Source organism: Narcine bancroftii, chromosome 3 (genome assembly GCF_036971445.1).
Source record: "Narcine bancroftii isolate sNarBan1 chromosome 3, sNarBan1.hap1, whole genome shotgun sequence".
In the NCBI taxonomy this organism is placed as follows: domain Eukaryota; kingdom Metazoa; phylum Chordata; class Chondrichthyes; order Torpediniformes; family Narcinidae; genus Narcine; species Narcine bancroftii.
In genome coordinates, this window is record NC_091471.1 from 366,566,478 (window position 1) to 366,589,572 (window position 23,095).

The 23,095-nt window shown below is 41.3% G+C and overlaps 1 protein-coding gene across 4 annotated transcripts in view; it reads right to left on the minus strand.

Moving 5' to 3' along the window:
• Positions 1-23,095, minus strand: part of LOC138759578 (casein kinase I) — a 44,935-nt gene that overhangs the window by 17,546 nt on the left and 4,294 nt on the right. For all 4 annotated transcript variants that reach the window (XM_069930232.1, XM_069930231.1, XM_069930230.1 and 1 more), the window contains 5 exons: positions 10,040-10,150; positions 5,246-5,394; positions 3,814-4,042; positions 2,769-2,939; positions 1,246-1,394 (listed from right to left, as the gene is read on the minus strand). In XM_069930232.1, coding sequence (XP_069786333.1) covers positions 1,246-1,394; positions 2,769-2,939; positions 3,814-4,042; positions 5,246-5,394; positions 10,040-10,150 — 809 coding nt within the window. The remainder of the gene's footprint in view (positions 1-1,245; positions 1,395-2,768; positions 2,940-3,813; positions 4,043-5,245; positions 5,395-10,039; positions 10,151-23,095) is intronic.

The window sequence follows — 23,095 nt, forward strand, 5'->3', positions numbered from 1 at the left end:
TTATCAAAATGAAGATAGAAAAGAGAATGACTAAACATCAAAAATTAAAAATGAACAGCTCAGTAGGCTAGGCAGCATCTGTGCAGGGATTATATCCATGTTGGCCAATGACCATTCCAAATGAGAGAAAGTTTTAAAAATTAAGTAACCTTTAAGAAGTTGCCATGAATGGCAATGAGAGATTTTGATTCAGTAGAAAATAAAGATGGGTTCGGACAAAGTCAAAACAGGAAAAGCAGTATTATCAATAGTTGTTTAAAAATCATCAGAAAGTTCAACTCGAATTGCAGGAACTCACAAAAAATTGTTGCTTAAACTTTCATCTAGGGCAAAAAAATTACATGATATGCAACAATCCTTCACCTAAAATCCAATGCCCTCTAATGTTCACCTAAAATCCAATGCCCTCTAATGCCCCCAGTTAGAAAGAATTGATTTTTTTTTCCTGAATGCTTTGGGGTGGACTATTAGTTCAAAATGCCTTTAGAAAAGAAAGTGAAATGGTGGAAGTAAAAGCACCGAAGTTTCTTAAAGTAGATAAACTCATTCTCATACAATTTTCAACAAGAATTCAATATAAATGTTTATAATGCTTATGAGAAGGAACATGAGATAGAGTTTCCAAAAGTTGTTGAACATGCAAGAAGATAAATCCAGGATTATGAAGTTACAAATGAACAGGGGAACTGAAATATCATCTCACTCTACCAAAACTCACTGTTATCTCAAACTAAAACAAGACAATTATATAATTCAAAAGAGTGAGGATAGAAAATTGTAATAGTTAAGAGTTTGGAACAGCACAAGCTGGTTAAATCACCTTCTAGGTTCCAATGACACCATTTTGACTTTTGTTAGAAATGAACTTTAGTGCCCAGAAAACACCTAGCAAAAAGGTTCAAGAACACTCTGCTCTTACGTTAGCAAGAAATTAAAAGAATTCATCGAATCCATAAGGAAATTACTTCTCGTAAGGTGGCACTCCCTCTGACAATTTGCCAAGTGCCACTGGAGAGCATCAGACATTCAAATTTTGGAATATGTTTCAATCCACAGACTTACATGGGCCTGAAATGCTATTACAGAACCACCCTGATCTGTATAATCCATTCTAAAAGACTCAACATCAAGAAGGATTATGATGTTTGCTAAACAGGTTATTAACTGGGAGTTAATGGCAAAGGACTGAACTTTTAGTGTTTATAGAAGTTTTAAAAAAAGTTGCTCAAAACAGATTAAACATACAAATTTGAGCATGTTCCAGTCAAAGACGTAATCATAGGAGAAGCCTTGTCGGTGGAAGAGGTTTCGAAACAACTGCCTCAAGTAAGAGTAGTCTGGTTTGTCATCAAAACGCAGGGAGCGGCAGAAGTTCAAGTATGTTGCAAACTCGGCTGTGGGGAAATGAGAAAAGGGAATGGTAAATTGGTTACATTTCCAAACTGTACATGCTACATACCATCATCTTACTGATGGAAGGGGTTCTGAATGAACTATGTTTAATGTTTCCTGACAAATGCCAGATAATCAGATAGATTTGATAGTAAGAAATACAAATTTGACCCTATCTAAAATGTGTTATTAAGTCCTTGCAACAATTCATGTTTAATTTAGTGGAAATCTTATTTAAATATTATCGATTTTAATTTACAAAATCTTCAAAATTCAAGAAATGACAGTATCCTTTCCTTACAACAAAGGTATGACAAGATATGGTAGGGGCATTAAGGGTAACTATCTAAAGTAAAAGGCAACATTTTTAAGAGCATTACATGATGCAGTAATTCCAATTTAAAACAGTAAAAATCTGCACGAGTTCCTCTTCCCATTGGACTCCGGTTGCTTGACGAGTATGGATTGCCTCCATAATCACAGATCTGTTCTGAATAATATTGTAATTACCTCTTCAAACAGTGCTGATCTATATTAGTTTTCTTAAACCCTTCCATCAGTGGTGGAGCAGACATTAAAAATAGAACAAGTAACACATGGCACAGAGTTTCTGACAGTTCCAGCATCTAAGTCAATTGACAATGCGGGATCTTACAAGAAATCTGTCAACATCAATGACAAACACACACACTAACTACGAGTGAGGCCACTTGGCTCAAGCCTGAGCTGCTATTCAATAAAAACATCTCTGATCCGATTCATTGTCTGACCACAGTAGCCGTGCATTATTTCTAAACGTGGTGTAGAATTTCTTTAAAGACTGCGCCCCATTGCCTTTGAGGAAGTGAATTCAAAATAATCAACTCTCAGAAAACAAATCAATTTAGTCTTAAATGGATGACCCATTGTTTTTGCATACACTGATCCCAAGTTCTAGATCCTCCTATGCAAAGGATCCTTTCCACAATCACAATGTCAAGACCCAAATAAGCACCCTTTCACTCTTCTAAAACTCCACAAGATGCAGTAGTTCAAGGGCAGTAAGAATGGAATGAAATACTTGTCTTGTAGGAGCCTGAATAATGGATGTACACAAACAGAATTTGGTGAAACATTACTTTGCAGGAGCTTGGCTGAACATGAATAGAAATTTAGCTCAGAGAGAAAATTGATTCAAATCATTAGTACCCTGGGGCCTCTTCCATAACCATCAAGACATAGCAGTAACTATGTAATTATGAATTAAGGCTTACTTGCCAGAACCGATGATGACAAATTAGAATTATCCAACATACCGTGTTGGTTTGTGTTATAGTTTTCTAAACACAACACTATTATGGAGATGCTTTTGGCCTTTACTTAATGTTTTCACTTACATGAGTAACCTTTGCAGAGAACTTCAATGGGCGTTGACATTTTCTTTTCACTAATACGTTCATACTTCTGCCTCTTTGTTGCTGCCTTTAGGCCTTGCCAAGGCAATGATCCCAAGTTAAAGTACATCAAAACATAGCCCAAAGATTCCAGATCATCACGTCGGCTTTGCTCTGGAAAATAAATGCCCACAGAGTTTGGAATACTACTGCACAGTGATCAAGCTAGCTTTTATGTCTGCACCAAAAAAATTAGCCAATTAAAAACTGATTTTTTTGGTAAAAGATCACAATGCAAAAGCAAAACCTGCAATTTGAAGTCCAGTTCATCCTAAAATTTAGTGAATATATCATTCATCAGAGAGAAAAGAGGATGTATGTCATTCATTAACATCTTTAAAAATGCTTAGAAGTGCAACAACAGTATTAAGCAACAAAAAAAGCATCATTATTTCACAAATTGTGCAAAATTCACTATTCAAATTCAGCTGATTGGAGAAAAATAATATACAAGAATTTTTAAGCTTGTAATCACTCAATCCTGCGCATGACATGCAAAGAATAATCAGAAATCCAAGCATTTCAAATGCACAACACAGACCACCTGTAAATTGTAAATTTTCCGTCTGGGCACTCTCTATCTGATGGCATTAACACCAACTTTGTTTTCTGCTTGCCTCTTTCCCATCCCTCTGTCTTCTTTACTCCAGCTCTCGACCAGCTTCCCTCTTCACTCATAGAGCCACCTGCCTCCCCTTGTTTGCTGGTGTCCCCTTCCTCCCTTATCCACCATCACCTCTTGCCTGTGGGACTGTGCTCCTCCCCCACCATTTTGTTTGGGTGCCTGCCCACATTTTATCCATACCTTGATGAAGGGCTCAAGACTGAAATGTTGGTTACGCATCTTTACTTTTGCTAAATATAAAGTACATTGTTTGACCTGCCAAGTTTCTCCAACATTGTTGTGATTTGAACAACGTCGAAGTGATTTTACTTCAACCCTGGTGTCTGTAGACTTAAGTTTTATTCTGCGCACTAGTTTACTTACCTATTCCCAAATGTGTATTTATTGACGCATATCGAGCTGTTCCTGTAAGATTCTTATTTTCACGGTAAGGTATATGTTGATGTGTTCGCGCATCCCGGTACTTTTTTGCTAGTCCAAAGTCAATAATGTAGACTAAGTTGCCTTTCTTCCCCAATCCCATTAGAAAGTTGTCAGGCTTCACATCACGATGGATAAAATTCTTTGAATGAATATATTCAATTCTGCTGATCTAAATAAAGAAGAAAATATTTGTAATAGAAAAGTCAGAGAGCCCTCTTGTGTACAATTGAATGATTAACCCTTGTAATCAACACTCCTTCCCCCCACCCCACCCCCCCCTTGCCCCCTAAAGCTAAGAAAGTGAGAGATTCATCCTTCAAGATCCTGCTTTTGCAATACAGGAAGACTCATTGAATGATAGAACTGGTAATTACTAAATTCCCCCACACCCTCCTACATCAACCAATCCAATAAAAGATAATGAAAGGACAAAAGGAATTGCATTAACTCTGGTTTCCAGTCATAAGTCAACACTCCAGTCATTCAGCTGTAGAGATAGCTATTGTTACAAAATACCGAATGCAATGTTATTATTAATATAAACAGGAACTGTTCAAAACTAAAATCATTCACCTGGAAACCCATGTTTTCAAGCCTCAACACACACCCTTCACCCAGTCCATCATTTACCACAGTTAATTTCCTCCTTTATTGCTTTACACTTTACCTAACAATGTTTCCCCAATCACCATCTTGTTAATTTGAAAATAATGCACCGATTATGTTGGTTCTAGAAGCAGACAACCACAGTGGAGTGGAAGGCAAAAGAGTAAAATAGAGCTGAGTGTATAAGCCTTCTGAGTTTTGAAACCAACTAATAAAAGGTCCTGCACTGCTAAATTTTGTAGTTTGGAGAGCATAGCTGAAAGACAACTTTCACATGACAATGGACCTCAAAATGTATGTCTTTAATGTACATGGGATACCCCAGAAATCCTGGCACTTCTGCATCAATGAACACCCAAATCAATTTGCATTGATGCAAAAAGTGGTAACACAACTACACCTGTGCAGTCAATCAAGAGCCAGATGGGGTTCTTGGAGAGGGGTTCTTCCATCCTTGCTCCTTTCCTGGTCGAGAAGCAACCTAGTTTCCACTGATCATTTTTCCACAGCTGAAACCAGGAACACAGATGGGAAACAGCAATCACAAACCCATCTTTTACCACTTGAAGCCCTAAAGCACTACATTGCTTTTTCACAAATCTTTTCAACTCAATACAGATCAACAGTTGCTGGGAAGAAAGGCATACATCAGGATTTTGAAAAATGGATGCAAACTGGGAAGGAGAAAAATATTGCTTTTGGCATTCTGTTGGCAAATCAACAAACTATCATCCACACAAATAATACAGACAAGAATACTTCCTACCATTTGATCAGCAAGGAGGAGTACGGTCTTAAGGCTGAATTTACGAGAACAGAAGTTAAAGAGATCCTCAAGACTTGGTCCAAGCAGTTCCATCACCATCACATTGTAATCTCCTTCCGCACCGCACCACTTGATGATGGGGATCCCAACTACACAAGAAAGAAATTGAGGATAAATGAATATGAAGATAGCACAAGTAACAATAAACGCGTTCTTGTTAAAGTTAAAATTGAGATTCAGTAGTCCAGCTTAGAAGTGGAGTTCCATGGTTAAATTTTATCATTTGTTTGGAAACAGAAATCTGGCTCAACATTACAAATATTTAAAAACAATATTTTCTCAATTATTCCAAATGAAAGATTTCCTTGATCTCCTGCTAATCAAGCGATCGAAAGTTAAGACAGGCAAAAGAAAGACCTTAACATTCAAACTACTAACTCTGCATTTTATTAAGTCAGTGAATATGAATAAAAGCTTAGTCACCAAGTACCCAACAGAACTACCTGCATTCTACAGCAATTATTAGTTATTAATTCATGAACACAACCTGTGAATTGAGCCAACAGACTCAGCTTAGAATCTAAGATGGGGAAACCCTAGCATTTATCTACTACTGTACTTTTCACCACCTCGACATACTCCAAAGAGTATCAAGGTCAGTAAAACATTTTCTTTCCAAAGGAGAGGCATTATAATAATGCAAGAATTGCAGTAACTAAATATACAAGATCCCAGAACAATGTGATAGGGCCCAGATATTTTTTAGTGAAAAATTCTGTCTGGAATACACTCATTGATTTTCAACAACTTGTGCTAAGTGGTATCAACTTCTGCTCTCTTGACCTTGTAAAATTGGATGTATTCAGACAGCTAACTTCTGGAAAGTGTAAAGGACTATGGTAAAAAAAAACTAGTAAATGCTTTGTCCACTGTACAAAAGGGTTAAGGTATTGAAAGAATACCAATCTGTTTACTTCCAGAGAAAACTACAGGACACTAATTTGCACCTACCTTAATTGTAATCTCCATCCTAAAATCATCTACTACCAAGACCTTCCCTAAACCTTAAGTTCCAAATTAATTAGTGGCTAAAATGTTTCTCCATTTTCAAGCTATTAGATAACCCATTATTAAGAGGGACCTGACAGCCCCCTGGGGCAGCAGCATATTTAAGTAGAAGCCTTGTTTTCTTTTCACCTCACATAACAAAAATCTTGGATTTTTAAAAAAAAAATCTAGTCAGTACCAAAACTTGACTGCTTGACAGGAAAAGGGGCCAGTAAACCTTTGAGTAGAGATCTGGGAGAGGGCATAGCTGAAAAAAGGCCGAGAATGGCTCCACTATATCAGGCCATAAGGAAAGAAAAGATTTTTCTTAAAAAAAACTTGCTTTTATTTCATTGAGAAAGAGCAGTGCCCAACAAAATCAGAAGGAGCTGATGATACAAATTTTGCAGATATAAACATTAATTGCTTTGAATTGTATTTGGTTATCTTATTTACAATCTGTTCAACCACAGCAAAGTATCTGGGAAGGTTCACTTAAGTAAAAACACGATTCCAGTAGAGGAAACATAAATCTTCCACTTCCAGCAGGAATGCCACACATCATCTTTTTCGCAATTGAAGGCAGATGGGCTGTCTTATTAAATAGCAAAAATTACAAGACACTAGTCTTCAGCACTCAAACTTGATTCTGAAATTCATCCACGATTGATAACCATTGAATAATACAAAAATATTAGGTTACCAAGCAACATAAATATAGGTGGGGCTTATGTCTCGTTAAATACAAAACAAATCAGAAATATGTACTTGGTACAAAATTTTCTGTAAGATAACTACAATCTAATACTGAGATTAGCCACGACAGATGCACATTTCCTCCCCATGAAGTTTCTTAAGACTTCATTTGAAAAGAACATAGTAATACTCTCTGTTTGTGAAGGAGAAGCAGAGGGAGCTCATGGGATGATGACCACGGCCACAGACCAGCAAGGGGCTCTGCAATTGAAGAACACACAGGCTGCGGGCTGTTGGCAACTCAAGGCGAGGAACCAGTGCAGGCTGCAGGTGACTGGGGTTCACACAAGGCTGTGGACAGCTGAAGAATGGCTCGAGATAGCTGGAGGGGTACCAGGTATTGGAACCGGGAACGTAAAAGGACGCTGAGGGCAATGAAGGCTTGCCAATCGGAAGTTCGGATCTGGTGCTCGGGCTGCTGATGGTTTGGACTGGACTCTGTGTGGCTTCAAAAGCTGTGGGACCACTTGAGGCTAATCTGAAGAGACTCTCCTTTGCTTCCCTTCCTGACTGGAAGAGGCGCTTCAGGCAGTTTCTGCCAATGGCCATTCTGTCTGCCTTATGAAGTAAAAGCAAATTCCGTGTAATATTGCACTGCTTTTATTACACAATAAATCAATCTTGAATCAACATGAATCAATAATTTATATTAGAGAAACCAAAAAAATTGATGACTTATTTCCTTCTCTGAAATAGGTGGCTTAAGTCAAGAGCAGGAGAATGCAACTACCAATGAGGATCCATAAGGTAGTGCTGTAGGGACCTCGGCCCTTGCACATGTCCGACAAATGTTTACACTTGGGTGAAACAGACATTGCAGAAAGGATGTACGCTTGAGTGGGGAGTAAAAAAAATGTATTGGCAGTTACAGCAAAATTAATATTCTTTAGGGCTTTGTCCTTGATGTACTGAACTCCTTTTGCAACTTTAAAGATGGTATTCTTCTGTTCCCCATTTATCTGATAAAGTTAGGACCACAAAGTCTTGAACAATCTGGTGCTAAAATCAAAATCCTGCATGCAGTTAACTGAGCCATTGCAACAAAGCAGTTCTGCTGCTAATGGCACACAGGTAACACTTTTGCTCTCATGTAACCAGGGTAGGAGGAAAGTGATCCTCGAAAATCAAGAACCACCAGCGCCTCCTACTAAAAAAAAAGAACTTTAGAGCCTAGCTTGATCTAATTGGACATCTTTGTACAAACTGCATCAATAGAGACTAGATGTTGTAGTCTTACTCAAGAACTCGTGACAAACAACAAACCATGTAGTTCACATTAAATTAAACCCTCCATATATTGGTCTCAAGTAGCATGTCTACTAACTTTCCAGGGAAAAGCATTCTCACTAATAAGAGTGCAGATTCTCAATCATTAAACAAATTTAGATGATTACTTCCATGCAAATTGGATATGCATTGAATGAGGCAAGTTGGGAGCAGGAAAAAGGAAACTGTAATAGAATTCCTTTTCACCTGGAAATAGTTTCCTACCAACTCTACTTTGTCCTGTTGTGCAATCATTTAGGAGGATAAGCAGATTTTAATGCAAGCGCATAACCAGATCATAGAAGTCTAAAACACAATGCTGGAGAAACTCAGCTGGTCAAACAGTGAACTTCATATAGGAAAAATAAAAATTTATATAACCAAAGTTTCAGGCCTGAGCCCTTCAGCAAGGTACGAGCAAAATGAGGCAGCTGAATAAAATGATGGGGTGGAGGGGCAAGAGCACAGGCAAGAGGTAATAGATGGATAAGGGAGAGAGGGCACAACAAAACAGTGGGAGGGGGAGATGGTTCTGTGAATGGAGAGGGAAGGGTGTGGAGAGCTGGAGGAAAGGAAACAATGCGACGAGGGAGAATGGTCGAGCAAAAACCAGGGAAGTCAATGTTAATGCCATCCAGTTGGAAAGTGACAAGAAGGAAACTGGTTGGATGAAGATGGAAATTCTCCAACTGGATGGCATTAACATTGACCTCTGGTTTCTGCTAGACCTCTGCCCATTCTTCTCTATCCTGTTGTCTACTTTCCTCCAGCTCTCAATCCCCTTCCATTCACAGAGCCAGCTCCCCTCCCTGTTTGCTTTTGTGCCCGCCCGCCCCTATCCACCGACGACCTCTCGCCCGCCCCTATCCACCGACGACCTCTCGCCCGCCCCTATCCACCGACGACCTCTCGCCCGCCCCTATCCACCGACGACCTCTCGCCCGCCCCTATCCACCGACGACCTCTCGCCCGCCCCATCCACCGACGACCTCTCGCCCGCCCCTATCCACCGACGACCTCACGCCCGCCCCTATCCACCGACGACCTCTCGCCCGCCCCTATCCACCGACGACCTCTCGCCCGCCCCTATCCACCGACGACCTCTCGCCCGCCCCTATCCACCGACGACCTCTCGCCCGCCCCTATCCACCGACGACCTCTCGCCCGCCCCTATCCACCGACGACCTCTCGCCCGCCCCTATCCACCGACGACCTCTCGCCCGCCCCTATCCACCGACGACCTCTCGCCCGCCCCTATCCACCGACGACCTCTCGCCCGCCCCTATCCACCGACGACCTCTCCCCGCCCCTATCCACCGACGACCTCTCGCCCGCCCCTATCCACCGACGACCTCTCGCCCGCCCCATCCACCGACGACCTCTCGCCCGCCCCTATCCACCGACGACCTCTCGCCCGCCCCTATCCACCGACGACCTCTCGCCCGCCCCTATCCACCGATGACCTCTTGCCTGTGTACCTGAGCTCCTCCCCTGCCACTCCACCACACCATTTTATTCAGGTCCCTGCTTATATTTTACTCCTATCTTAAGGGCTCACGCCAGAAATGCTGTTTATGTTGGTGATGACTTTATTTCCTAGAGCACGCTCTTTGACCTGCTGAATTTCTCCCACATTGTGTTACTTCAACCAGTGCCTGCAGACTTTTAGGTTTTACTTTATATGGATTAAAATAGATGGAAAGAACAAACTGAAGAAAAACACACCTCCTCCTTGCATCATCTTGTAGATCTTGCTCTCAATGTGCAACTGCGGGTGTTTGGTTTTCACACATTCCAGTTTGATGGCTACCTCCTCCCCTGCAGCAATATCAGTTCCTGTGAGAAACAAACAAATGCTTACTTCTATCATATTCAGCAAACATGCCTAAAGGAGGCAGTGGCTCCCAGAGATTTTCTGTATGGGGAGCTTAGCACTTTTGCAATGTACATAAACAGAGTTCACTAAACCAAAAGCCTTTTAAAAAAAATACAAAACCAAATTAGATGGGGGAAACTCAGGGCTTAGAAACTGAACGGGCCTTACTTTTTAGCTAAAATGTTCCAGAGTATTTTGGTTTCTTAAAGAAAATATAAATCCCTTCAATCATCCCGATGACATACGCTTGAATTGCAAAATTCAATATGTTCCAGAATGCACCATTTAGAAATGTAATAACATAAAGTGGCTTAAGTGTAACATAGGAAATTGTGGGTAGGTGTAACTGCACAGAACGCAAAATGACTAATGATGGGAATGCCATCCTTAGAAGACTTAAATTTAACAGGTTAAATCTTTTTATTCCAACGTAAACACAGCAAACAACATTTTAGATTAACAGAAGCCGTGTAATGCCACAGAACAGAAAGCAGTGTGGTTCTATTACATTCACCTGAATTGCGAAGAACAAATTTCATAAATGAGTATGTTTCCTAAATACAGTAGACTCTGGAGAAAGTATTTGGAGTATGCAACATCAAGAAATAATGACAGACAAAAGTTGCTTCCCATTTGCGCCCAACCAACCTGATCTAGTGAAGTAAATGCACAAGTTCATTCATGAATCAAAGGATAAAAACCTTCCATTCCATCCTGACCCTCACAGAGAATGATGCCTCATGTGACAAGCTGTTGTTCATTCAATACAATCATATCTTTGAGGCTGGTAGATAAACTGACCGCGCGGTGATTCAATGCCCATCTCTGCAACTGGGTTCTAGACTTCATGACTGAAAGACAGCAAATGCGGTTGGCAAGTCCCATTATGTTGAGCACTGGCTCTTCTCAGGATTGCGCTCTTGGCCCGTTACACTGTTACTCACAGTTGCACTGCCAGATTCAGCTCAAACAGAACCAGCAAGTTCAAAGATGATACAACAGTCGGTCTTATCAGCAACAATGATGTGTCAGCTTACAGAGGAGATTGGGAGGTTCTTAAAATGGCGTGAGAACAACAGCCAGTGTCTTAACGTGGACAAAACAATTTTTTAAAAATATACACAGAAATCCCCCGATACTTACATAATGAAGGCCCTCCAATAAGACGGCTTTGGTAAATGTGGCTATTTACACAGCAAACCCGGCATTCGGCGAACAAAAGGGGTGGGACGTAACTCAAAAGCATCTGCATCTAGTGTCAACTATCACATATCGTATTTGATGACGTGCTAGACCCATTTGTTTCCCCCCCAAAAAAAGGCTCAAAAATATTCCTCCAGTCTTGCATGCGAGATTGAAATGAGGTTGATAATAATGAGAGTAATGCTGCCAGTCCCTGCACTGGTCACTGTTGTGTTGAGAAAGTGTCAGGTCCATGAGAGATGAATCTGGACACAAGGGTTTGCTATCAAACGTTACTTTTATTAATACACAATTAATAAGAGTGCAGGAAAATCATAGCAGAATAATACACACACAATTTATGAAAGAGCTTGAAAAAAAGAGCAAAATTTAATAATACATATGTGCACAATGTATAAAAGAGCGTTGGAAAATCTACTGCAAGTAATGATCTATAGCAGTGGATTTCAAATTTTTTCTTTACAGACCACCTGAAGTCTCTCTCTTTGGCTTGGCTTCGCGGACGAAGATTTATGGAGGGGTAATGTCCACGTCAGCTGCAGGCTCGTTTGTGGCTGACAAGTCCGATGCGGGACAGGCAGACACGGTTGCAGCGGTTGCAGGGGAAAATTGGTTGGTTGGGTTTTTCCTCCTTTGTCTTTTGTCAGTGAGATGGGCTCTGCGGTCTTCTTCAAAGGTGGTTGATGCCCGCCAAACTGTGAGGTGCCAAGATGCACGGTTTGAGGCGATATCAGCCCACTGGCGGTGGTCAATGGGGCAGGCACCAAGAGATTTCTTTAGGCAGTCCTTGTACCTCTTCTTTGGTGCACCTCTGTCTCGGTGGCCTGCGGAGAGCTCGCCATATAACACGATCTTGGGAAGGCGATGGTCCTCCATTCTGGAGATGTGACCTACCCAGCGCAGTTTGACCTTCAGCAGCGTGGATTCGATGCTGTCGGCCTCTGCCATCTCGAGTACTTCGATGTCGGAGATGAAGTCGCTCCAATGAATGTTGAGGATGGAGCGGGAGACAACGCTGGTGGAAGGGTTCTAGGAGCCGTAGGTGATGCCGGTAGAGGATCCATGATTCAGAGCCAAACAGGAGTGGGTATGACAACGGCTCTGTATACGCTAATCTTTGTGATGTTTTTCAGTTGGTTGTTTTTCCAGACTCTTTTGTGTAGTCTTCCAAAGGCGCTATTTGCCTTGGCGAGCCTGTTGTCTATCTCGTTGTTGATCCTTGCATCCGATGAAAGTGCAGCCGAGATAGGTAAACTGGTTGACTGTTTTGAGTTTTGTGCCCTGTACAAAAACAAAGGCGAGAAATCAGACTGCTCAAACTTCAGGGGAATCACGCTGCTCTCCATTGCAAGCAAAATCTTCGCTAGGATTCTCCTAAATAGAATAATACCTAGTGTCGCCGAGAATATTCTCCCAGAATCACAGTGCGGCTTTCGCACAAACAGAGGAACTACTGACATGGTCTTTGCCCTCAGACAGCTCCAAGAAAAGTGCAGAGAACAAAACAAAGGACTCTACATCACCTTTGTTGACCTCACCAAAGCCTTCGACACCGTGAGCAGGAAAGGGCTTTGGCAAATACTAGAGCGCCTCGGATGCCCCCCAAAGTTCCTCAACATGGTTATCCAACTGCACGAAAACCAACAAGGTCGGGTCAGATACAGCAATGAGCTCTCTGAACCCTTCTCCATTAACAATGGCATGAAGCAAGGCTGCGTTCTCGCACCAACCTTCTTTTCAATCTTCTTCAGCATGATGCTGAAACAAGCCATGAAAGACCTCAACAATGAAGACGCTGCTTACATCCGGTACCGCACGGATGGCAGTCTCTTCAATCTGAGGCGCCTGCAAGCTCACACCAAGACACAAGAGCAACTTGTCCGTGAACTACTCTTTGCAGACGATGCCGCTTTAGTTGCCCATTCAGAGCCAGCTCTTCAGCGCTTGATGTCCTGTTTTGCGGAAACTGCCAAAATGTTTGGCCTGGAAGTCAGCCTAAAGAAAACTGAGGTCCTCCATCAGCCAGCTCCCCACCATGACTACCAGCCCCCCCACATCTCCATCGGGCACCACCTGAAGTAATCCCTTACTAATCACCACTACCTAACGGGGGTTGGTGGCGGACTGCCCCATAGACTAGCTTGCGAACAATCTGGTAGACCTAGTGTCAAATCTTGGTGCTTTGAGTTTGCCCTCACAATCTGGCAGACTTGCTGTCAAAACGAGAGATATGGTGAGGTTGCTTTTTGCGGCAAGTTACTTCACACATTAGGGTTAGGTGTGGGATTTGGGTTAGGGCTAGTGGGCCACCAGGAGCACGCGGGCCAGCGGTATTATTAAAAGATTTTTCCTGTTGTCCTACTTGTTGGTGTTTTTCTTCCAAGTTTTAAATACTTACCCATAAATACACTAAGAAAATTACAGTTCACTTCCACATCCTGAGCCAAATTGGTCCCAGAATGCCAGAAATGCAGTCAGTCTGGGAATTTTACTTGGTCCCTCTGATGGGACTGAAATGATTCCACCCCCCCCCCCCCACCTCCACCTCAATTCCATCTTAGTGCTTTTTACACAGCAGGCATTCTGGGAAAAAGGGAGAAAATGTCCTGAAATGAAAGGGCAGTGCAAAAAACATATTAATTATTATGGCCTTCAGGGAGTCTACTCTCCATTACACATCAATAGCTCCGTCATGGAGAGTACAAAGTTCCTCGATGTTCTCATAAAGGACGACGTATTCTAAACTCACTATGCCTCCTCAAAAGACAGGAAGGCACAGCAGTGCCTACATTTCCTCAGGAGTTGAGGAAAGGCTTTTGGCCTCCATTCCACAACATTTGGCAATAGCATAATTGATAGAATCCTATCTGGCTGTATTCTTGAGTGGTACAGTAGCTGCAAAGCATCAGACCAGAGGTCAATACAGACGATTATCAAAACAGAAGATCACTGGGAGCTCCTTTTCCTCAATTAGATAGTTTACCAGGGCTCCAAAAAATTATTGAGGACCCTTTTGATCCAGAACACAGTATGATCAGGGTGGTGGTGCAAGAGCATCAAAATCAGGACTGCCTGGCTAGGAACTAGCTTTTTAGCTGCAGGTTGTGAGACTGATGAACAGTATGGAGGGCAGCACAACGCTATTACAGCACCAGCGACCTGGCCATGAATCTGGTGCTATTTACAAGGAGTTTGGAATTTCTCCCGTGTCTGTGTAGGTTTCCTCTGGGTGCTCCAGTTTCCTCCCACCTTTCAAAATGTACAGGGTTACAGGTTAATTGGGTATATTTTGGGGTCATGGGCTGGAAGGGCTTATTACCATGTTGTACATCCAAATTCATCCTGTAACTGAGTAAATAATTCTAAAATATTTATATTTATTTAAAATTATGTATGTGATTTATATGCTATGTATTGTGCTTGTGGGTGCACCTTGGTCCTGAAAAAACACTATTTTGTCTGGTTGTATATGTACAGATAATAAATTTGTACTTGAAAAGATTGAGACCACATAAATGCAGTTACCTTAACAGTGAATGCCATAATGAGCAATGATAGCTTTCTTATAACAGTCTTAGTATGAGATTTAGATAGCATGTAATATAAATGAACGTCTTTAAACATGAAGTGAACAAGAGCAAATGAAAAGCAGCTGCAATGATGAATTTACAGACTTGCTTCAATAAAGAAATTGGTTACTTCCACTTGAATTGATACCTTCACATTGAGACCCCACCTGGAGTATTGTGTGCAGTTTTGGTCACCTTATCTAAGGAAGGATGTTCTTGCAATGGAGGGAGTGCAGAGGCGATTCACCAGGCTGAGACCTGGAATGGCAGGAATGACTTAGGAGGAAAGATTGTGCAAATTGGGATTGTACTCGCTGGAGTTTAGAAGATTGAGAGGGGATCTCATAGAGACCTATAAAATTCTGTCAGGACTGGACAGAATGGATGCGGAAGGGATGTTTCCAATGGTGGGGGAGTCCAGAGCTCGGGGCCATGGCTCAAGGATAATAGGCAAACCATTTAGAACTGAGATGAGGAGGAATTTCTTGACCCAGAGGGTGGTGAATCTGTGGAATTCATTGCCACAGAGAGCAGTAGAGGCAGGTTCACTGAATATATTTAAGAGGGAATTAGATATATTTCTTTAGTATAAGGGAATTAGGGGTTACGGAGAGAAGGCGGAGACGGGGTACTGAACTTTAAGATCAGCCATGATTTCATTGAATGGCGGAGCAGGCTCGAAGGGCCAAATGACCTACTCCTGCTCCTATCTTCTATGTTTCACTTAAAAATGAGATTAAAAAAAAGTCAACTAGCATCTATAATTCTTGTAGAAATACAGAAGCGTGAAAGGGGAACCCTTACATGGATTGTGCAAGGGTTCCTGAGAACTGTTCGTGAACAGCATTTTCCATAAACTGGAAACAAAATTTACAGTGAGGTTGTAATGTGAAATCTTCAGCCTCAAGAGTTGATGATCGGGGTTGTTTTGCCAGGAGTAGACTAGGAGAAGGTCGGACGGTGTTGGTGATAGAGGTTGTTACCAGCAAGTGAACAGTGACAAATATTTGTGCAAACCTGGCGGAGTGACCGGGAGTCGAGGACCTGCTTAGCAGTGAAAAAAATTCATCAATGTTTCCATATGATATGTTGCAGAACTACACTTGAGAGCAAAGTAGGGGAGAATTCGCACATCTTTCATAACCCAGGAACCCCCTGTATAAATGCAAATCATGATTTAAAAACAAAATACATTTTCAAGGTGACACCGAAAATCACCTGCAATTTGCAAAAGTATGCTGCAGCATAAATCCAAAAAACGTCAAAATATAAGCCTCAAAAGGAATTCAAATGTAAAGTCAGCAAACTACTGATTGGAGCACAGGTGCTTCCCCACTCAGAGGGAGGGTAAAACCCCCATGATCTAATCTCAAGAATTGTATATCAAAGAGCCAAAGGTATTCAATTAAAATTTCCCAGAAAATTGCAGAAGGGTTGGGGCGGGGTGGGGGGGGGAGTGGAGAAAGAGATCATAAACTCAATAATTCCTGTTTAGCTATCCCAGATACATTAAGAACTGTTGGCTAGTAATAATTTATATAGCTTGAACTTTGCCTGCAATCTACACATTGATCCATGTCATTTTTGCTTTGCATTTGGACATCATTTATATTAAAAATTTATCTAGTTCTGCAAATTATTATCTAACAATATTTTTTATCCACCTTTTCCAAAAATGTACCAGAAAACATTTAAAGATTGCACTAATTTAACCAATTTAATCTATAATTTACAATGTGATTTATCAAACCCAATCCAATGTTTCTATTGCGCTCCTTCAAATGTTCAGGATTTCCTTAATTATACAAGATTAATAAAATCAATACAACCTCAAATTATTGTAATCTGAAAATGAATAAATAAAATACTGAGGTAAATACATTCTAAATCCCATGTCTCTTGAGAAACAGCCACACATCCACAGACTCTGAGGTCAGAGTTTCCAATCAGTCTATTATCCAAAGTCGAAGGCTTTGGTGAGGTCAACAAAGGTGATGTAGAGTCCTTTGTTTTGTTCTCTGCACTTTTCTTGGAGCTGTCTGAGGGCAAAGACCATGTCAGTAGTTCCTCTGTTTGCGCGAAAGCCGCACTGTGATTCTGGGAGAATATTCTCGGCGACACTAGGTATTATTCTATTTAGTAGAATCCTAGCGAAGATTTTGCCTGCAATGGAGAGCAATGGAATGCAAAGGTACAAGGACTGCCTAAAGAAATCTCTTGGTGCCTGCCACATTGACCACCGCCAGTGGGCTGATAACGCCTCAAACCGTGCATCTTGGCGCCTCACAGTTTGGCGGGCAGCAACCTCCTTTGAAGAAGACCGCAGAGCCCACCTCACTGACAAAAGGCAAAGGAGGAAAAACCCAACACCCAACCAACCAATTTTCCCCTGCAACCGCTGCAACCGTGTCTGCCTGTCCCGCATCGGACTTGTCAGCCACAAACGAGCCTGCAGCTGACGTGGACTTTTTACCCCCTCCATAAATCTTCATCCGCGAAGCCAAGCCAAAGATTATCCAAAGTACATTTAATTTTATACTGGCCATAACCGGTTGCAGAAGATGAGGCAGACAATAAGGGCTCAGCAAAACTTAAACTTGGTTCTAAATGTTCATTTCCCCTTGGAATTAACGAAAACAGGGATTATTCTTCCAGACTAGACTGCTCAAACATGAATGGACTGGAGAAGTCACACAGGAAAATATGACTCGCTTAATTTCTTATTGCAGGTGACACTTAAAAAATTATTGTGAAATGTTCATGTGCTTTTTTAAAGCAGTTACTTTAAAAAAAAAACAATTATTAGTACATAAAAATGGACACGAAAGCTGCAGATTTCAACAATTTAACATGGTCAGATCAAAAATGAGTGACGTTATGATGAAAATTGAGAAGCCCTGTATGAGGAGTCAACAAGGGGAAGAAAGGTCTATTTGGCTGCTTAACTAAAGAATGCAGAATAAAGACTTTGGGCATAAATAAGAGCAGAATGATGCTGAATGCACACGACTGAGCTGGATTGCGGTTAGAGCACCAGATAGAATTTTAGGCAAAATGGAAAAAGCAATTGTATATATGCAGCAAAAATGCGCAATGCCTGCACCAGATATCGGGAGTACACTTGGGGTGACTTTGAGAAACTACAGGTATATATTTTTTCCATTGTAACCAACACAAGTCACTGTCAAACTCACTGAAGTTAATGATAAAAGGGATAGTTAATGAGTAATGAGAAATTTCTTGCTCTGATCAATGCAGGAATGAGAAGGTAAAATGCTGAAGAATTAAAGAGAAAGCTAGAAATATTAATTCAGAATTCTTACTGAAAGGAAATTAGATATTTAGAAAATGCATGGGGAACAAAAATACAAGCAAATGTCATAGGGAAAAATTATCCATTCCTGTGCCAAGATATTTCATGGCTTTGGTTGACATCAATTTGCTTGGAAAATAAGTGGTTATTTTGGATACATTCATGATAATGAAACAACCACCTCACAAATGACATCCCTCTAGTGGTGCAATTTTGTCCTCTGCCTTGGATTCAAAATGAACATGAAAGTGCCACACATCTTTATGTGAAGTGATATTCTCTAAATAATCACCTTTCCTTATAGCTCCAAATCCACTTTCAAGGTGTTTGGGACTCAGAGGACAAAATAAACTTCTCATACTTTAAATTAAAAAATCAACTACGCCGTAGCATATAAATCAAACAGTACACGCGTGATTTTAGAATTATTCTAATTATAAATATTTCAAATGTTTATTCTTTAAACTATATCATTGATTTTTTTAAAAACTCAAACCTTAAAGAAAGCTTAAGTAGAGCCATTTTATTCAAAGGCTGCTGTATTGACCCATCATCTTGCAAAGGCCAGAGCTGCTGTGACAGTAGCTCCTCTGCTGGTGCAGGCCTGGGGAGAGGATCCACAATGCTCCCCTGCAGGGTCCTACCACCTTAGTCCTACTGCTGGTGGGTCCAGACAGGGCTTAAATGGCTAGTTAAAGGAACCATCAATGTTTTATTTAAAATCCACAGGGTCTGGGCCCAAAATGGCGGCATCTGTGTTTGGCAGTGGCCACGAAGGGTTGCAGACTCTGGGAGATCAGTGAACTGGTGCAGGGCATCAGTAATGGGGAGAACACTTCCATTGAGAAGAAGCAGAGAATACAACCCTAAGGATGGTAACCTTCATGGCGGACCACTGGGGGGCTCTGCGGCCGAAGGACAGTCACACAGGCTGCGGCCTGCTGGCGATGAGTTCAAAGGTCACAAGAACCAGGTATCAGAACTGGGATTTGAGAGGATGCCAAGGGCAAGAAGGTTTCCCAAAGGGCCCTGAAGGCTTCCTCATCACGTTGGGGGTTTGTATTGGAGCTGGGGCTGCTGATGTCTGAACTGAACTGGAGTCTTGTGTGTCTGCAGAGGTTGTGGGAGCACTGGAGGTGAATCCATGGACTCCCGGTCACTCGGGAGTGGGGGGAAAAAAACCTCTTGCTTCTCCTTCTGACTGTAAGGGGCACTGGGCAATGCTAATGGCAAATCTTTGTCTGCAGGCTAAAGGCAATTTTGAGTAATATTACATTTCTGTTTCATTAGAGAACAATAGTATCAGACCTGCTTGTGCCATGACACTTTTCTTCTTTGGCTTGGCTTCGCGGACGAAGATTTATGGAGGGGGTAAAAAGTCCACGTCAGCTGCAGGCTCGTTTGTGGCTGACCAGTCCGATGCGGGACAGGCAGACACGATTGCAGCGGTTGCAAGGGAAAATTGGTTGGTTGGGGTTGGGTGTTGGGTTTTTCCTCCTTTGCCTTTTGTCAGTGAGGTGGGCTCTGCGGTCTTCTTCAAAGGAGGCTGCTGCCCGCCAAACTGTGAGGCGCCAAGATGCACGGTTTGAGGCGTTATCAGCCCACTGGCGGTGGTCAATGTGGCAGGCACCAAGAGATTTCTTTAGGCAGTCCTTGTACCTTTTCTTTGGTGCACCTCTGTCACGGTGGCCAGTGGAGAGCTCGCCATATAATACGATCTTGGGAAGGCGATGGTCCTCCATTCTGGAGACGTGACCCATCCAGCGCAGCTGGATCTTCAGCAGCGTGGACTCTTTAAAGCTTGAAAAAGCTACATTGAAATAGTCTAATGAGTAAAATTCTCCAAAACATCTTAACCTTTCTCATAAATACAGACCTGCTTATTGTTCCTCAATTTTTCATGCTTACAGAAAAACAATTGACAATTTATTTCCCTCTTTCATAAGTGTATTTAAATTATCCGCCAAACGCTTCTGAAATGTTATTCTAAACATTACATTGAACCAACGTATCTCTGGGACTCCAGGGCAATTAAAAAAAAACATTATCGTACACATAGCAAAGATGGAAGCTGTGAGCCCAGTGGAAAGATGAAGATCCATTATGTGGCATTGATTTTGTAAATTATAATTTTAAAAGAAACATTATGGAATAGAGGCCCGTTAACCTCTAAAAGCAGATGGACAGGTCAGATTACATCCACAATTGGAAGAGATGTAGTAGCACAATGTCCATGATTACTTAAAATAAATTACATGTGGGGCAAGTTGAAACACAAGATGGAATAGGAATCACATCAGTATACTTGTATATCCTTTTGCAAGAGAACAAGGATCAAAACTGAACTACCTTTGCAATAGGCTAAATGTTTGAGGGTTGAACTGAACTGCCAAGTTCCACACTGAAGTTATTTGGTTCCCCAAAAGAATCATGAAAATGCGATTAAAAATACCAGTACCGTTTGTTTGAAATACACCACAGATCAATTGTCTTTTATAGAGACCAAAAGAAATAAAAATCACATTTCTTTTTAATACCCTCATCTACCTCACACCGCGTTCAAGTCATAGGGAAAACGCACACCTTGCAGAGCAACTAACTGAAGATGGGAAGTTCCAGATAAGATAGCTCATCTGCCATCTTATCTGGAACTATACAAGTTAGTCCAGGTTACTAACTATAACCAGTTTACAAGACCAGTTAGAGCACTGGTCTTGTAAACCATGAGTTGCGAGTTTGTTCCTCACTGGGGCTTTATTTTTGTGAGGGGAGCTGGACCTTATGGTAGACAAAGTTAAAGAATTTCATGTATGCTACATTCCAAATGTGCCAATAACAGAACCTTTACTGTATCCTATACTTACTGCATTCAATCAAGAAAGACTTTTGACACCGTGGGTGTCATTTACTACATCGGGCAGACTGAGAGATGCTTTCACTTTGTTTGCTGCAAGAACCTCCCAGTGGGCAACCATTTTAATTCTACACACCAATGCCACACTGACATGTCTATCCACGGCCTCGTGCACTGCCAAATCAAGGCCACCTGCAAATTGGAGGAACACCTGATATTCCATCTCGGCAGACTCCAATCAGGCTGGGTTTTCACATATGTTTCTCCAATTTCCGCTCACCGCCTCGCAATCCCCCCCCCCCCCTGCTGTCTCCTTTCCTCTATCTCCCCACTTCTCTCCCTTACTTCCTCCCATCACAGAGCTACCCTCTTATCCCTCTGCCCTATCACTACTCAGCTTCTTTCTCTCTGCCCTCCCACCTAAATCCACCCATTACCCGTCAGCATGTGCTTTTCCCACTTCCCTATCCCGATCTTCTTATTCAGATATTTTTCCACTTTCCCAAATTTCTGATGAAGATAGTTGGTTACCCTTTACTTCTCTTGGATGCTGCATGGCCTATTGAGTATCTCTAGCACTCTTGTGTACAGTGCTCTCGACCCCAGATTTTCTTGTTTAACACTATATTAGGTGGGAACAGCCTGGATTCCCTTCCCCTCTCACGTTCTAATCAAGATGCCCATTTATTAATTAAATTATTTATTGTCATGTGCACCGAGATGCACTGAAAAGTTCATCAATCAAGTTTAAAAACTAGACTGCGCATTTCAAAATTAGGTTCTCCAAACAGGTTTCATCAATTGCAGACTTAAAACCAAACGACTTTTATTTTGTGCATCTCACAATTGATCTTAAAGCTTTCTAGTACAGTATTTAATGTTTTGAGAAAACTCACTTAGCCTTCTGACATTTCACACCATGCAACGTATTTCATGTCAGTTAAATCAGTGGTGCCCAAAGCAGCAATTTGAAGTTCATCATCAGAGAGAATTAATAACACTTTCATTTCCTGTTCTCATAAACTGTGTATTGGGCAAGAACACAAAAACCTTGCACCATAATTTCCTCTGTGAACAAAACACTAAAATGTTAAAACTAACATGTTTGCTTCTAGACTTTTATATCCTTCAGTTCTATCAAATGTGTACTATTGGAACATTTTAGTCAGCTACATCTTACCAACAACATATTCTTAAAGCAAACAATTAAAACACCAGTGAAAATATTAAAATAACTAAGCTGGATCATAATCAATCATTTAAAAAAGGATTGAATTGACTGTCTGGATCCACTGCAGTATAAACCATGATTTCACACAAGATCACAAAAGATTAGGGTCCAAAATGTTAACTCATTTTCTCTTTGCACAGGGTGCTACCTGACCTGAGTATTTCCAGCAACCTCTGCTTTTATTTCAGATTTCCAGCATGCGCCACATTAAAATTGCTTTGAGTATTTGACATAGCGATTCCTGACAGGATAATTTTAATTGGGAACTCAGGGGTCAGGAATCAGTTGAGTGCTGGTTAAAGTTCAGATGCAAATTCATTAGCAGAAAGTTGCATAAATACAGTAATTCTGATCCCTTTAAAGTCTTTAATATGTAACAATTTATTTCTGGGGAGCATTTTAGTTGTTGCACAAACTTCTCAGATATTTGAGGCAGCTGGCTAATGCATTAGGCAACTAATGCAAAATACACCCAAAAATGGTGATAAACCAATGACATGCCCATTGTTACCACCCCAAGTCAATTATACCAAAGCATTTATATGAAATTGTTCAACTATAGCCAGTATTGGTTGTTTTGCCTGCCTTCAGAAGGTCAAAATCACTGAATTTTATTCCTAATGTTGCATCCTAACTTGGGTCTGTATTAAATGGCTCCAGCATATGTCAAATATCACTCACAACTCTCCCATCAGGAAACTGAAGGTGTCCAATCAAAACACATCAAAAAACAAC